This window comes from Equus przewalskii, chromosome 26 (genome assembly GCF_037783145.1).
Source record: "Equus przewalskii isolate Varuska chromosome 26, EquPr2, whole genome shotgun sequence".
Classification (NCBI taxonomy): domain Eukaryota; kingdom Metazoa; phylum Chordata; class Mammalia; order Perissodactyla; family Equidae; genus Equus; species Equus przewalskii.
Genome location: NC_091856.1, coordinates 30,814,820 through 30,829,852, shown reverse-complemented (window position 1 = coordinate 30,829,852; position 15,033 = coordinate 30,814,820). Strand labels below are relative to the sequence as shown.

At 60.9% G+C, this 15,033-nt stretch overlaps 2 protein-coding genes across 13 annotated transcripts in view; one reads left to right on the top strand and one right to left on the bottom strand.

Moving 5' to 3' along the window:
- Positions 1-12,231, top strand: part of NIBAN2 (niban apoptosis regulator 2) — a 52,882-nt gene extending 40,651 nt beyond the window's left edge. For all 3 annotated transcript variants that reach the window (XM_070596577.1, XM_070596579.1, XM_070596578.1), the window contains exons 5-14: positions 70-237; positions 4,990-5,105; positions 5,640-5,744; positions 5,845-6,007; positions 7,063-7,250; positions 8,163-8,318; positions 8,834-8,950; positions 9,173-9,280; positions 9,452-9,563; positions 10,052-12,231. In XM_070596577.1, coding sequence (XP_070452678.1) covers positions 70-237; positions 4,990-5,105; positions 5,640-5,744; positions 5,845-6,007; positions 7,063-7,250; positions 8,163-8,318; positions 8,834-8,950; positions 9,173-9,280; positions 9,452-9,563; positions 10,052-10,650 — 1,832 coding nt within the window. In that variant the 3' untranslated portion in view covers positions 10,651-12,231. The remainder of the gene's footprint in view (positions 1-69; positions 238-4,989; positions 5,106-5,639; positions 5,745-5,844; positions 6,008-7,062; positions 7,251-8,162; positions 8,319-8,833; positions 8,951-9,172; positions 9,281-9,451; positions 9,564-10,051) is intronic.
- Positions 12,232-13,968: 1,737 nt separating this feature from the next.
- LRSAM1 (leucine rich repeat and sterile alpha motif containing 1) overlaps positions 13,969-15,033 on the bottom strand; it is a 40,811-nt gene continuing 39,746 nt past the window's right edge. For all 10 annotated transcript variants that reach the window (XM_070596587.1, XM_070596589.1, XM_070596580.1 and 7 more), the window contains one exon: positions 13,969-14,771. In XM_070596587.1, the coding sequence (XP_070452688.1) occupies positions 14,646-14,771 (126 nt within the window). In that variant the 3' untranslated portion in view covers positions 13,969-14,645. The remainder of the gene's footprint in view (positions 14,772-15,033) is intronic.

The following is a 15,033-nucleotide window of genomic DNA, read 5'->3' as shown; positions in this document are numbered from 1 at the left end:
CCAAGGGATCAGCAGCCTGCTGGCCTCTGGCTGCAAAGGGTAGCTGCTCAGTGGACACTGTCTCCACAGGGACCACATCAAAATCAGGCACCGCCCCCATCCTCAAGTGCCCCACACAGTTCCCGCTCATCCTCTGGCATCCCTCTGCACGTCACTACTACTTCTGCATGATGACGGAAGCCGAGCAGGACAAGTGGCAGGCGGTCCTGCAGGACTGCATCCGGCACTGCAACAATGGTGAGGCCCTCCTGCCCGGGGCAGTGGTGGGGAGCGGGGCTCACCTGGGGTATGTGCTGAACAGTGACACCTAGTGGCTGCCTGTGGTGTGGCAATCCTGCTCTATGAGCTGTTGAATTTTCCTTCTGAGGTTGTAAGAAACCATTATGATATTACCCTTAACCTTCTTCCTCAATGGAAATAGTTCTCTGTGGCTCAGAAAAAGTTTCAGAAGTTGTTCTCAGAGGGGTTCGTTGTTGAGTTCTTGGGCCCTGGGTCACAGAATCACAATCCTGATTCTGCCACTTTCTAGCCCTGTGACCTCTCGCCGCCCCTGTAAATAGGGATAACGATGCCCCCTGTGTCTTAGGGGTTTGTGAGGATTCACAGTGAGAATCCACTCAATGCTTGATGAAGATTTTTTTTTTTTTTTTTAATGATCTGATCTCTTTCCTGGGATTATGGGAGTTCCCTTCCTCCTCAGGGCCTCCATGTTTTCATCTGTAAAGTTATGAGGTCTCTTCCAGCTCAAGCATTCATTCAACAAACACTTTTAGTGTCTGAGCACTGAGGATGCAACAAGGGAGCAAGCCATGGTCCCTGCACCCATGCTGCCGGGAGGCTAGTTGGGGAGGGAGATGTTAAACGGATGAGGACACCAGGGGTGATGAGTCACAGCTGTGCTGGGTGCTGCGCGGGAGCCACCCTGGGAGTGGGTGTCCTGGGGGTGCTGATCCTGCGTACGGGAGGGGTCGATCAGGGCGGCTCCCTTGAGGAGGCGATGGTTCAGCTGAGACTCGAAGGATGAGTAGTCTTCCAGGAGAAGGAGGAGCGTTCCAGAAATAGGCCACAGCAAGCTGGAAGGGGGGCCCAGAGGCTGGAGCAGGTCGAGGCCTGAAGTGGGGGGAGGAGGGGCCTGAAAGGGGGCTGGAGGGGGCCCTGGGGGCAGGTCTGGAGGGCCTTTCTGGGGCTCCAAGGAGTTTGAGCAGAAAGGCTTATCATTGTCTCGTGGGGGGGTGGGGGGGGTTGGGGCCCTGAGGGTCTTTCTGCCCTGTCCTGGACTCTGAACTTCATTTCTGGTGACCTGGCCTAGGGTGGCAGGGAGGGAGCTGCCCCCACCCCACCCTCCTAGCCTCGGGCACAGCTCCACAGGGCGGTGGATGGTCAGGGTGGGCACCCTCACTGGGAGGCCAGGCCGCTGCGGTGACTCTGCTCACCCCACCCTCCCCTCAGCTCTCCAGAGCCGCCTCTGCCCGTCTGGGATCTGCCAGGTGGGAGGAACCCAGTCTTGAGTCAGGCCAACCCCTGCCACCTGGGCTGGCCCTGCTGCCCACAAAGGGCCTCCTGTTCCCAGGTCCCCGGGGGCTGGAGGGCCAGGACTGGGTGGAGGTGATCTGGGCTCTGGCTGCCTGGCCCGGGGCACACTCCCTTCTCCTCCCTTCTTCCCTTTCTCCCTGCCCCCATGCCTGGCCCAGCTCCACTGTCTCCCGGTTTCCAAGGCTAATGGCTGACCTGGCAGGGTGACCCCAGGCCAGGTTGGGGGTGGGGACAGAACAAGATGGAGAAGAGCCACAATTCGCTTCCCCGTGTGCATGATGGTAATGAAGACAAACTTGGCTTTGCATGATTCTTGGGAGGAGTAAATGAGCTGGTTCCGGCGAGCTCTTGGCCCCGTGCCTGGCACATAGTGGGTGCTCAGCTGGGAGGCTGAGGGCGGCCCCTTGGGTGTGGGGTGCTGTGGGCAGGGAGGGGGTCCAGGGAGAGCAGTGGGGGGGTACCTGTAGCAGGAAGCTGTTCTGGAGCTGACGAGGCTGGTCTTAGAGGAGGCTTCCTCCACCCTGAGGACTGTGGGAAAGTTCTCTGTTTCCTCGGAGGCAGGGCCTGGAATCTGTGGAACCTGGAATTGCTCTCCCCCGGGACTGCCAGGAAGTGGGGGGCGGGTGGGGAAGGAGGCCCAGCTGGGTGGACGCCAGCTCGTCCCAGGGCCCCCTCACATCCTGCATTCCTGAGCAGCTGGGGGTGGCAAGAGGCAGCCGGGGCACCGAGCTGAGCCCTGGGGGTAGGCCTGGGTGCAGAGGTCAGGCCTCTTCCTGTCTGACCGTGGTCCCCCTCTGCCTGCTGCCCAGAACCGAGGAATGCAGTTTCCTTTCTCAGCTTGACCCTGAGGACCCCACAGGCAGGAAGTCTCCAGGTCTGGCTGGAGGCAGCTGGTCCTGGTTTGAGCCCTAGTGCTGCCATTCCCTAAGCTGTGTGTCCCCAAGCCAGTAACTTTGCCTCTCTGAGCCTGTCTCCTCTTTGGGAAAAGTGGGGCTGAGCAGAGCTGTCCCTCGCAGGGCTGTGTTGAGGAGTCGACGAGGGAACGTGCCCGAGGTCTGAGCCCAGGGCTAGTGTCTTGGTCGGCCCGGTTGCCGTAACAAAGCCTGCAGACTGGCTGACTTAATAGAAAACGGTTTTCTCACGGTTCTGGAGGCCCAAGATGAAGGTGTCAGCGGGTTTGTTTTCTCCTGAGGCTTCTCTCCTAACAGATGGTGCCTTCTCCCCGTGTCCTCACATGGTCCTCCCTCTGCGCACCCGTTTTCTGTATCCAGCTTTCCTTTTCTTTTTTACTGCTTTTTCTTCTCAAATCCCCCCGGTACATAGTTATATATTTTAGTTGTGGGTCCTTCCAGTTGTGGCATGTGGGATGCCACCTCAGCATGGCTTGATGAGCGGTGCCATGTCCGCGCCCAGGATCCGAACCAGCGAAACCCTGGGCCGCAGAAGCTGAGCGTGCGAACTTAACCACTTGGCCACGGGGCTGGCCCCCCAGCTTTCCTTTTCTTGAAGGCCATCAGTCAGGCTGGATTAGGGCCCAGCCTAAGCCTCTCATTTTTACTTCATCGCCTCTCGAAGTCCCTCTCTCTGAATACAGTCACGTCCTGAGGTACTGGGCATTAGGATTTCAGCATAGGAATTTGGGGGTTCGGGGAGACACAAATCAGGCCCTAACTGCCGGGCTCATGGAAGAGCTCGGAGGGGTGACCCTCACTTTTGTCACACTCAGTACCTTGTCCTGCAGACCAGAGACATCCTAAGGGGCTGAGCTTCACGTCTGGGCCAGAACCAGGGCCCGGGACATTGGCAGCCCCACTCCGGCTGCCCAGGCCTCTGCTACCTTCCTGCCACCTGGAAAGGGGCCCCTGCCCTGCGCAGCTGACTCGTTGCCTGCAGCACGTAGATGTCCTGTTGCAGCAGAGGCTGTGTGGGATGCACAGCCCAGATTCCCCAGGCAGAACCTGGTCTCTGGGAGCGTGTGCCCGTCCCGAGAGCCTCACGGGGCTTCCTCCCCTGGCCCAGGTGGGCAGCACCCACCCCAGGGCCTCGCTTTGCTCCAGTCACTCCTGCCTCATCTCAGATCCTGAAAGGCAGGGGTCAGCCTCCCCTTTCACCCCCGTCCCCATCCTGGGAGCTGCCCCTGCAGGGCTGGGGGCTGGGCCCCAGCTTCCCCACCGCTGACCTCGCCTCCGCCTCTGCCAGGCAGTGATTCCTGCCGTCAGCCGGATGTGGGAGGGGAGGGGTCCCTCCGGAGAGGGGCTTTTTCTCTGTGGGGGTGACTCAGCCTGTAGTCATGGCGGTGGCAGCTGGGGTTTGGCTGCACAGGCTGCTGTTTCCCCTTCCCCCGGTTGCGGGACGCAGCGGTCAGAGGCACATGGCCAGCGTGGCCGCCTGCTGCCTGGCTCCGAGGTGTTTAACCACGCTCTTCCTCAAGCCGGGTTTTGTAACCTCCTGCAGCCACGCCTCATTCGTCGACCCACCTTGCCAGCACTGGGGACGTGGGCAAACTCCTCTGGGCCACCACCACCACAAACAAGAACGAAAATAGAGAAACAGTGTTTTCTAGTCAGACCTGGATGCATGGTGGTGAACACGGCAGACCAGGGCCAGCCCACGGGCAGCAAGAGCCGCTCCTGGCTGCAGTTACTAATAAAGAACGACTCAGGACCGCCCCGGGGCCTGCACTGGGGCCCCGGACTGCACAGTTCACAGCCCATCCCCACCCCACGGCCCCTGGAGCCTCACGGTGGGTGTGTGAGGGCGGGGTCATTGTTCCCACTGTTCAGAAGAGGAAACTGAAGCCCTTTCGGGCTGGAACAGGGCTTGGCAAACCGTGGCCCCTGGGCCACACTCGGCCCATCGCCTATTTCTGTAAATCAAGTTTTACTGGCTCATCCGTTCAGGTTTTCTGTGGCCATTTTCCTGCTGCAGTGGCAGAGCTGAGCTGCTGCAACAGAGAGCATGTGGCCTGCAAAGCTGAGGGTATTTCCTGTCTGGCCCTCTGCAGGGAAATTTGCAGGCCCCTGATGCAGCCACTAAGGGGAGGGAGCAGGACCGGAACGAGGGTCTCCGGGTGCCTCAGGCGCCCGCTCCGCCGTGCTGGGCAGCCTCTCCTGGTGGGGTGGGGTGGCCTCTGGTCCTGGCTCTGCCATTCGTGGCCCTTGGACCCTCGGCAGCGGCCTGACCTTGAAGCCTGTTTGTGTTTTCATCTGCGAAGTTGGGTTAAGGACAGTGCGCACGTCCTGGGGTGGGTGAGAGGATTTAAGATGATAAGGAGGGTTGCCTCGCGGCGTCGGTGGTGGGTTATTGTCCTGTGCCTGTCACTGCCGCTCCTCCTGCCACAGTTACCACGAGGGCGGTGGGGTCGCAGGTCGGGGTGGGGCTGGGCCATCACTTGGTCTTGGTGGAGGCCGCTGGGCCATCCCACCGACTTCCTCTTTCCCTCCCTCTCCTGCGCAGGGATCCCTGAGGACTCCAAGGTGGAGGGCCCCGCGTTCACGGATGCCATCCGCATGTACCGCCAGTCGAAGGAGCTGTATGGCACCTGGGAGATGCTGTGTGGGAACGAGGTGCAGGTGAGGCCAGGAGGGCCGGCGGGGAAACTGGAAGTCACCCCAGGGTCCAGTGGGTGGGGCTGGACAGACAGGCTCTGGGGCACTGCAAGTGTGGACGGAGATGACGAGCTCAGATTCCAACAGGTGGAGGCCAAGCCCAGACTAGGTGCCAGGGTGTCCCTATGAACAAGAGGGACGTAGCCCTGGCCCTCAGGGGGCTCTCTGTACGGCAGGAGAAACAGACATTTGACAAACACACACACTGCCGTGCTTAGGCAAGGGGGATGGGGGTGTGGTATTCCAGACAGGAAGGCAGCATGTGCAAAGGCCCTGAGGTGGGACCCCTGAGCCTGAGGATCTTGCAGGACACCCAAGCAGATAGGCTGGGACCTGTGGGAATCATACTCAGGAGAGATGCTCAGTGGAGACACGGAGCGAGGGGCCAAGCCTCGAGGAGCTGGGAGCTTGAGTGGCTAGGCTTACTGGAATACAGAGAGGAACATGCCAGCTGGACATGCTCCAACCCCTGCCCCGGCTTGTGCCTCCTGGTCCTAGATCCTGACAAACCTGGTGATGGAGGAGCTCGGCCCTGAGCTGAAGGCAGAGCTCGCCCCGCGGCTGAAGGGGAAACCGCAGGAGCGACAGCGGCAGTGGATCCAGGTGGGCGGGCCTGGGCCCGGGCGCGGGGGCGGGGTGCCTGCAGCCGCCGGGCGCCCCCCCTCCCCGCAGCCTGGTGCTGACACCGCAGCTCTGCCTGCAGATCTCAGATGCTGTGTACCGCATGGTGTACGAGCAGGCCAAGGCGCGCTTTGAGGCCGTGCTGTCCAAGCTGCAGCTGGCCCGGCCGGCCATGGAGGCCGTCATCCGCACCGACATGGACCAGATCATCACCTCCAAGGAGCACCTGGCCAGCAAGATCCGAGGTAGGCAGGTTACTCACCATGCTGGTCATCGCTGGGCAGACACGCTGGGACCACCTGCCCTCCAGGGGCCAGCGGAGACCTCCTGTCTGTTTCGTGGATCTGTGTACATGTCGCAGCATTGACTTGATTCGTGGATTGTTTTAAACGATTGAAGTCAAATCTGAGCATTCTTCTTTTCTAACCTCTGTGAGCTGTTTTGTAGCTGTTATTTCTATAAACCTAGATCTTAAAAATCTAAATTTCCGTCGAGGAGGGTCAGGCCTCCTCAGCTTTGGCCAGTCACAGATTTTACTGTGTCCTTCAGCAGACGTCAGCAGGTCTTACTTTTCCGGGTCAGTTTATGTTCCTTTCTGTTCCCAGCTGGATGGAGTCCTTTCGCTCTTGTCACACACTGGCTGCGTGTGGTTCTGGCGGTTGTCAGTTGACTGGGGGTTATCCTCTGCTCTCTCTATTCACTGTGAGCAAGCTGGGACACCCAGAGTTGACATTTATTTTGTGGAACAAACAACATTAGCTGGGCACAGGAGGGGGAAGGACATCAAAACACTCCCTGGGTACAAATGCCTTGGTCAGTATGTCCTGGAGATGGTCCCTGCCCACGGGGAAGCAGCCCTTACATAGCGCGCCGAGCCGGGCCACCCGTCCAGAGCAGGATCGGTCTCTGGGTTTGCAAAGCCCAGAGGCTCATCGAATCTGCTGAAGTGCTTTACTTTTTTTTTTTTTTAAAACAAAGGAGCAAGACCGCCAAAGATGAGTTTTTCTCCACCTCTAGCTAAGCGGAAAAACTGCCAGCACCTGTAGACTAGCATTTTTCTTAGTTTCTTGTCATCACAGTTTCAGAAATATCAGGGGCCAATCTCAGTAGCCCGTTCTTTTTGTTGCATAGATTTATTATCTTTAGCAGCTGTTTCTATAGAATCATTCAGTTTGCTAATGTTGTCACCAGTGGTGTTCTCTTAAAGAGAATGCAATAGCGTGCCTCTAGTGGTGGGGTTCTGGGACGGCTGGGAGCTGCTCCCCGGGACGTGTGAGCTAACGGCTCCCTCTGGGCGCAGGCTTCATCCTCCCCAAGGCGGAGGTGTGTGTCCGGAACCACGTGCAACCCTACATCCCGTCCATCCTGGAGGCCCTGATGGTGCCCACCAGCCAGGGCTTCACCGAGGTGCGGGACGTCTTCTTCAAGGAGGTCACCGACATGAACCTGAATGTCATCAATGAGGGCGGCATTGACAAGCTGGGCGAGGTGAGGCCGGGCACCGGCCCCTGGGGAGGGGAGCGTCTCCTGGGTTTGGGTCTGGTCTGCCCGTGTCAGGCCCTTGCTGAGACCCAGGGCGGGCCGAGTGCCTGAGGCCGAAGCTGTTGGCTGTCCTCTTGGGCGGGCAGTTAGGCGGCAGGGGGACCTTAACCCCATGCCACCAGCCTTTGTAAGCCACGTGGGTTGTTAAATATCAAAGAACTTAACAGAGAAGGGGGAGGGAGGGGAGGAGGAAAAGAAGGAAGGAAAGACGAGCTTCAGATATGAGTAATGTAGTTGTCAAGGTGGAATTAAGTATGTGGATGCCATTTCCTGTGCTCCACGAGTGGAGATAGCCCGTCTCTCCCACTGCCCCTCGGTTCTCTGGTTCTCAGGATCACTGCCCTTTCACAGACCCCATATTGGGGTTCTTGGCTGCCTGGAGCCCCACAGTGTTGTCAGGTACAGATAGAATCGATCCTGTAATCTTAGCTATCTCTTCTACACCCCAAATTGAGGAGTCCACAGACAATAATACAGAATTTGAGAACCGGAAAGGACCTTAGAGATCACAAAAAACTATCTCTTGATTTTGAGACTGAGGCTCAGAGAGGGTGAGTGACTTGCCCAAGATCACCCAGCGGCCCAGAATGGACAAGAACCCTTTCCCCATAGTCCAGGCTGGCCTCTCTCCGTGCTGTTGTGTGCTGGACCAGGCTCCTCCTGCCTTCAGATCCTCATCCTTCCTGTCCCAGGCTCTCCAGGGCTTGCCCTTGTGGGCACCATCCCCAGGTGGCCTTCCCTGGTGCTGATGGCAGCTCCAGGGCCTGGTCTCTGAGCCCAGGCGAGGCTTGGGTCTGCGGAGGCTGCCTCACTCCCAGGCGGCCCCAGCTCAGGTCCCTCGCATGCTGCCTCCTGCAGTACATGGAGAAGCTGTCCCAGCTGGCGTACCACCCCCTCAAGATGCAGAGCTGCTATGAGAAGATGGAGCCGCTGCGGCTTGATGGGCTGCAGCAGCGGTTCGACGTGTCCAGCACGTCCGTGTTCAAGCAGCGAGCCCAGATCCACATGCGTGAGGTGAGCCTGAGGCTCCTCCCCAGCTCACCCCACAGCCCAGGGCACCCCACGCCTGCCTTCTGTCTGTTCCCACCTCCACCTCCCCCTCACTCCTCGCCTGGCCCTCCACGCGGCTGCCGTGCTCAGCGTCTGTGTGCTCGCTCCTGCTCTGGTCTCTGTGCTCTCCCATCTCCTTGGAGCACCTGTCCCTCCGTTCACCTGGCTAATTCAGACTCATCTTTCAAGTCTTGGCTTAGGGACCCCTTCCTCCAGGAAGCCCTCCTTGCTCCCCAAGCCCCTTCCTGCAGGGCCCAGGACCTCGGTTTCCTGTTTCCTTGAGGCAGGGACTGGCCCTGGTGCCCAGCACTGTGCCAGCACGTAGTAGGCACTCAAAGATGTGGATGATCCTAGCGCACAGGCTGCCCCCACTCCTCTCTGGCAGGCCTGGGGTGGCTGGCTGAAGAGCCCCCCAAGAGGCGTGCTGTAAGGGGCTGGGGTCACTCCCGGCCTTCACGTGCCCATGGTGTGCCCCGCAGCAAATGGACAACGCCGTGTACACCTTCGAGACCCTCCTGCACCAGGAGCTGGGGAAGGGGCCCAGCAAGGAGGAGCTGTGCAAGTCCATCCAGCGCATCCTGGAGCGGGTGCTAAAGGTGAGCACCGCCCCTGGCCCCGCCCCCTGGCCCCGGCCCCGCCCCCTGGCCCCGCCCCACGCTCTAAGCTGTGGCAGACCTGAGCCTAGTCCCGGGGCTGGGACCAGGATTGCTGCCCTTACAGGAGACGCCACCGACCCCCTTGTACAGCTGGGGACACTGAGCCTCGGGTCAAAAGGGGCTGGTGGAGCCCGCTGACCCTGGCCCCTCTTTCCCGGTCAGAAATATGACTACGACAGCAGCACCGTGCGGAAGCGCTTCTTCCGGGAGGCGCTGCTGCAGATCACTATCCCCTTCCTGCTCAAGAAGCTGGCCCCCACCTGCAAGTCGGTGAGCGCCCCCGGCCCCCTAGCCAACCCCCAACCCGCTCCAGCCGCTTGGGCCTCAGCCCCCTCTCTGGGGGAGGCCTGTGCAGCTGGCCAGGTGGGACCACAGATGCGCTCTCTGCCCGGCGGCCCTGACCGCACTTCTCTCTGCCCCTGCACCCGCCCTGCCCCATAGGAGCTGCCCCGGTTCCAGGAGCTGATCTTCGAGGACTTTGCCAGGTTCATCCTGGTGGAGAACACGTATGAGGAGGTGGTGCTGCAGACGGTGATGAAGGACATCCTGCAGGGTATGTGCCACCCCACCACTCAGGAGGGCCAATTGCCCCGACCCCAGTGCTGCTGAAGGCATTCCTATTGCCAGGAGGGGGACGGGGGTGCCCACCCAGAGGTTTTCCTGGTGGGGCAGCTAAGCTGCAAAGAAAAGCATGAGACTTAGGCCCGTGGACTGGGCAGGGCCTGCTGTCCACTGTGTGGCCCCGGGAGGGTAACATTGCGTCTCTGTGCCTTAGTTTCTTCCTGGGCTCTTGGCATTGTGGGGAGTGTCAGATGAGTGACAGGATGACACGCACGGTGGTTTCCAGCTTGGGGTTAGGGTCAGAGCTCCTCCTTCTCAGCAGCAAGGCCTGGAGTAAGTCACGTCCCAACCATGACACCCACTCAGGCTGTCAGAGGCCTTTGGGGATGATAGGGGTCACATTTGGGCACAGTGTAGGGTATGGTGGCAGCCATGGGTCCCTTGGTAAATGTCCTGCCCCCACCCCCTTTGGCCCCGCAGCTGTGAAGGAGGCCGCCGTGCAGAGGAAACACAACCTGTACCGCGACAGCATGGTCATGCACAACAGCGACCCCAACCTGCACCTGCTGGCGGAGGGTGCACCCATCGACTGGGGGGAGGAGTACAGTGGCAGCGGGGAGGACAGCGGCAGCCCCAGCATCCCGGAAGCAGCCACTCTCTCGGAAAAGCGACGGCGTGCCAAGCAGGTGGTGTCCGTGGTCCAGGACGAGGAGGCAGGGCTGCCCTTCGAGGCTGGCCCTGAGCCACCATCACCTGCGTCCCCGGACAGTGTCACTGAGCTCCGAGGCCTACTGGCCCGGGATCTGCAGGCAGAGAGCCCCCTGCCAGCTGGCCCCCTGCCCAACGGGGCCCCTGCGCAGGAGAGCCCCCAGCTGGAGAGCCTCCAGTCCGTGGCAGCCCCCGAGGCTTCCTCGCCACTCGCCTCGCCGCTCCAGCAAATCCCACCTGGAAAGGCTGTGGACCTTGAGCCTCCCAAGCCCAGTGACCAGGAGACCGGGGAGCAGGTGTCCAACCCCGGGGGCCGCCCCCCAATCCACACCACCACTGAGGACAGCGCGGGGGTGCAGACTGAGTTCTAGGCGTTCACCCCCGAGCCTCTGTTGGACATGGCACATGGGCCACTCCCTCCGAGGCACTGGCAGGCTCGGCTCTGGGCAGGGAGCCCCGGATCTGTGCCTTCCCGGAGGTGGAGGTGGGCAGGGCTGGGGTGGTACCTCCAGGGCTGGGCGGGGACGGGCCTAGCGGAGTCACTTTATTGGGTTCGGTCTCACTTTGTTGCTCCGTTTTCTCTTCTGTGGGATGATCTCAGCTTTCCTCCTGGTGCTGGGCACAGCTGAGGGGCTGGGGAGTGCCCACCAGCCCCCCCGTTCCCTGGGTCCTCCCTTCCTGCCCTTCCTCTGTGGCCTGTCTCCCTCATGGGTCTTGCCATCCTTGGAAAGAGGGCCCCAGCCCTTGAAGTCTCTCCCCTCTCCACCAGGGGCTCGCTGGGACTGGGAAGATGGACCCTTGAGGCCCATCTCGGGGCCCCCGCTCCCTCCCCACCCCTCCAGGATGGGCCCCAGAGTCCAGTTTCTTTTGGACTGGGCACTGGCCTCGCTTTCCCCGCTCCAGGTGAGGGGTAGGAATGAGGAGTCTTCAGGCTGGAGCCAGGCTGGGGGTGCATCATGGAGCAGGATAGGGCCACGGGCGTGGGGATGGAATGAGAAAGGCCTGGAATGTGCTGGTCTGGGGAGAGGAAGTGTGCTGAGGGGGGAGGAGCAGGTGTTACTGGGAGTGTTTGCCAGGCAGGTGAGATGGCAGAGGGAGGGCTGCTGGAAGCTGGAGCAGGCCTTTGCCCCCTGCTCCCACCCGTCCAGCCTCAGCCTCCCTCCGCTTGCTGGGATCCAGTCTCTGGGAGTCCTCTGTCGCCGCTTTTGTGCCCTCATGCTGGGCTGGGCTCAGGGGAGGGTGGCATGTTGCGCAGAGGCAGGGTTTAGTGGGTGTGGGTTTTGTCTTGTGCAGGCCACCTCCAAGGTACGTGCTGTCCACTGAGGGAGCTGGTGGGGCTCCTGAGGGGCGGAGGAGGGGCTGTGGCTCCTCAAGGCACCGCTGGTGGCCACTCTGATCTGGGGTCAGACTGTGGCTTGGCCTCTGCTTTCTCTGAGTTACCAAGTCACCTCACTCTACTCTGAAAACTCCAGGCCCCATTTCAAATGTCCTTCTTCCTCAGCTTCTTGTTCCTGGGGTTGAGGGTCAAGCTGAGGCACCCCAGCCTGGCAGCTCCCATCCCCAGGGGCTGGGACCCCCTGGCCTCCCCAGACCCCCTCCCCTGCTGCTTTGAGTGGAGGGCAGGCAGGGGAGAACCCGACTTCAGGGTCCTCAGGGTGGCTGGCGCCCCGCCCCCCCCCCCAATCCTCCGTCCCCTTGTTCCACTTCCCAGGGCCGGGGCCTTGGACCCACAGAACGTGTGGCGGTGGCTGGTGCTCAGGGACTCCCCAGTCCCCCCAGCCCTAATCTCAAACGCCTCACTAACCTCCTCCACCAACACATTCCGTCTTAAGATGCTCTCTTCTAGTGCCTTCTTCTGGGGTTCTCCAATCATCCTTTCCAGATAACGTATTGAAAATATTATGCAAACTGTTTAAGCTTCTACTAATCAATAAATGCTTTATATAAAGCCAGCAGCCTGTGTGTGGTGTGGGCAGGGGAGGCCTGGCCTGGGGGCTGCGTCCAGGAGCGCCTGTGCACGCTGGGGCTTTCTGTGCTCCTCGCTCAACCGAGGACCTCCAGGCACATCGTGGGAGTCCTTAGATTATCCCACTTTACGGAGGAGGAAACAGGCTCAGAGAGAAGGCAGGCAGGGCGCGTAAGTGACTGGCCTGATGGCAGTTCAGGAGGCTTCCTCAAAGCAGCCTGGGCGATGGTGAGCCCAAGAGGGACAGCAGCAGCTTTAGGCCACTTAGCCACTTGGCCCTGGGCGTCCACAGCTGGGTGGTCCCTGGGCTCATGCTGGATCCAGACGATGAGGCCAGCGTCTGACTCCTGATCATGTAGCCAGCACTTACTGAGCACCTGCCGTGGGCTGTGCTGGACCAGGAGCCTCAAGGCGGCTCCAAGAGGTGGGGACCATCATCACTACCGTTCCACCAATGCGTAAACTGAGGCCCAGGAAGGTGGGCAACCTTGGCTGACATTATGGGGCATGAGGATAGACCCCCCCACACACCCCCACATGGCTGTTGGGGATGGGCTGCCCCATCCGTGGGTAAAAACATGCCTCTCCTGGGTGAGATGGCAGCCAGTCACCTTAGGGGATGCTGGCTTCCCTGGTGCCAGCCTGTATACAGTGGCCAGGGGCCGAGGGCTTGTCAACAAGGACTCAGGTGAGAAGCAGCAGGGGCTGTGGGGCTGGAGACCAGGGATCAGCTGCTGTTGTCCTTGGCAAGTCAGGCTCCTCGTCTGAAAAAGGGATCATAAAAGCCCCTTCTCCCAGGGCCTAGTGAGGATTCGAGGAGAGCCACACAGCGCTGTGCTCTGAGAAGTGGCCCTGCCCACCTCGGGCCTCGGTCTCCCCTCTCGGCCAAGCGGAGCCCAGGAGGGTGTGTGGGGAGGGGGACATTGTGGGAAGAGGCCCGGCTCCTGCCTGAAGAGCAGGACTCACACCACAATGGCCTTCCCCATCCCGTTTCAGCCTACAGGACTGACAGTCAAAATGAGGTAGGGAGACTGAGGCCCAGCGGAGACAGGGCTCTTTCTGCCACCCCAGGGTCTGTCCCCAGTGTCCAGCCCACTCAGGGCACTGCCCCTGGAGTGAGCACTCAGTGCCCCCTGGTGGCCACTGGCCTACCTCAGGGCCCCATCCCGGCCTGTACTAAATGGACGGGGAGATAGAGTCTGGAGGGCTGGCCTCCTTCAGAGTCAGCTGGAGGCCCCCGGCACCCCAAGCAGGCCTGCCTCCAGCCCAGAGAAGCTGCCTTTGGCTCAAAACCATCTGCCAGAAAATGCACAATAAACGTGCAACTCTACAGCAAGTACAAGGCGCGTGGTCTCTACAACCGTGCAATGAACAACCCGCACAACCGCATGGGTTTGGGAGTCAAGATGCGTCTGGGCTCCAAACCCAGCACCGCCATGTCCCAGTCGGGAGGCCCCCAGCACTCAGCCCCCCTCAACCTCGGCTCCCTCATCTGGGATGGTGAGAATGGAGCGCAGAGCCCAGGCCTGCGCAGTACAACCTGCTCCTGCTGACTCTGCCCTTCTCGAGCCTCGGTCTCTCCACCAGCATCGTCGGCGTAACTTCACGTTTGGGAAGGCCTCCACCTCCTCTCTGCTGGATGAGGTGCAGCGTCTTCCCTGGGCCCCCACCCGAGCCCTTCCCCTCCCGGGCTCCGTGAGGACCCAGCGACGACTCGAAAGGAGCAGGCTGGAGGTGGATTTATTGATGGTCCACTTTGGGTCTGCAAAGCTCATTGCCTGCCCGTGAGCTGCGTGGGGTGAGGAGGTGCAGATCGGGAAAGAAGGGCCTGCAGCGCTGGGGAGCAGAAGAGGCAAGCAGGCAGGGGTGGCGCTGCTGTGGCACAAGGCCTGCACTGAACACATTCCGGCTGGTCAATCTGAGGACAGCCCATGGTGGCCTAGCGCCACACTGCATACCAGCCTCACCCCGGGCTCCCCTCCCCTCGCCAGCGGCCTCCTGCTCTCCCAGCACCCTGCCGAGTGGGACGGCACTGTCCATGTTCCCCTGACGAGGACATCAAGCCTCATGGAGGGGCAGAGCCACACTGGCCAGGACACTGAGTCCTGTGCTCAGATATGGACAGCTGCCTCTCCACACCCCAGACCCTGTCCTTGCGCCATGAGGGGTCTTCTCTCTTCCTCCGCAGTATTCAGACCAGCAACGCCATCGCTCAGGAACTCTCCCTGCCCCTCCCGGCCCAGATGCACTTGGAGTTCAGGCTAGGGGCGCCTTCCCAGGCTGCGGGGAAAGCGCCCAGGTCAGAGAGGAGTCGTACTAGTCTGGCTGGAGCAGGGGGTGAGCTGGAGCCCCGAGCCTGAGGTGGCGAGGTGGGGCCAGGCCTGAGCTGGCGGCCAGCACTCAGCTGCTGTGGTAGATCCGGAGGCGCTGGGCGATCTCCTGGCGGCACAGTGGGCAGGTGCGCAGTGGCTGGCAGCACTGCTGGCAGCAGCAGATGTGGCCGCAGTTGAGGAAGATCATCTGGGCCTGTGGGGAGAGAGCGGGGGCGTCTGGGCCTGGCCCTGCCTGGTTCTGGGGATGGCGTACCTGAGGCCCCCTGGCCCTCTTGCTGTTCTGTACCTTAAAAGTCTGATCCTCTGGCTGTCACATACCACCCAGACAGTGCAGGAATCTATACGACCACCTATCCCGGGCGCCCCTCGCGTCCTCTCTCTGCACAGCAGCCATGGGCGCCCCTCTGCAGGCCCGCAGCTATCAACCCAGCACGGCCGGACGTCTAGGTTGCGCC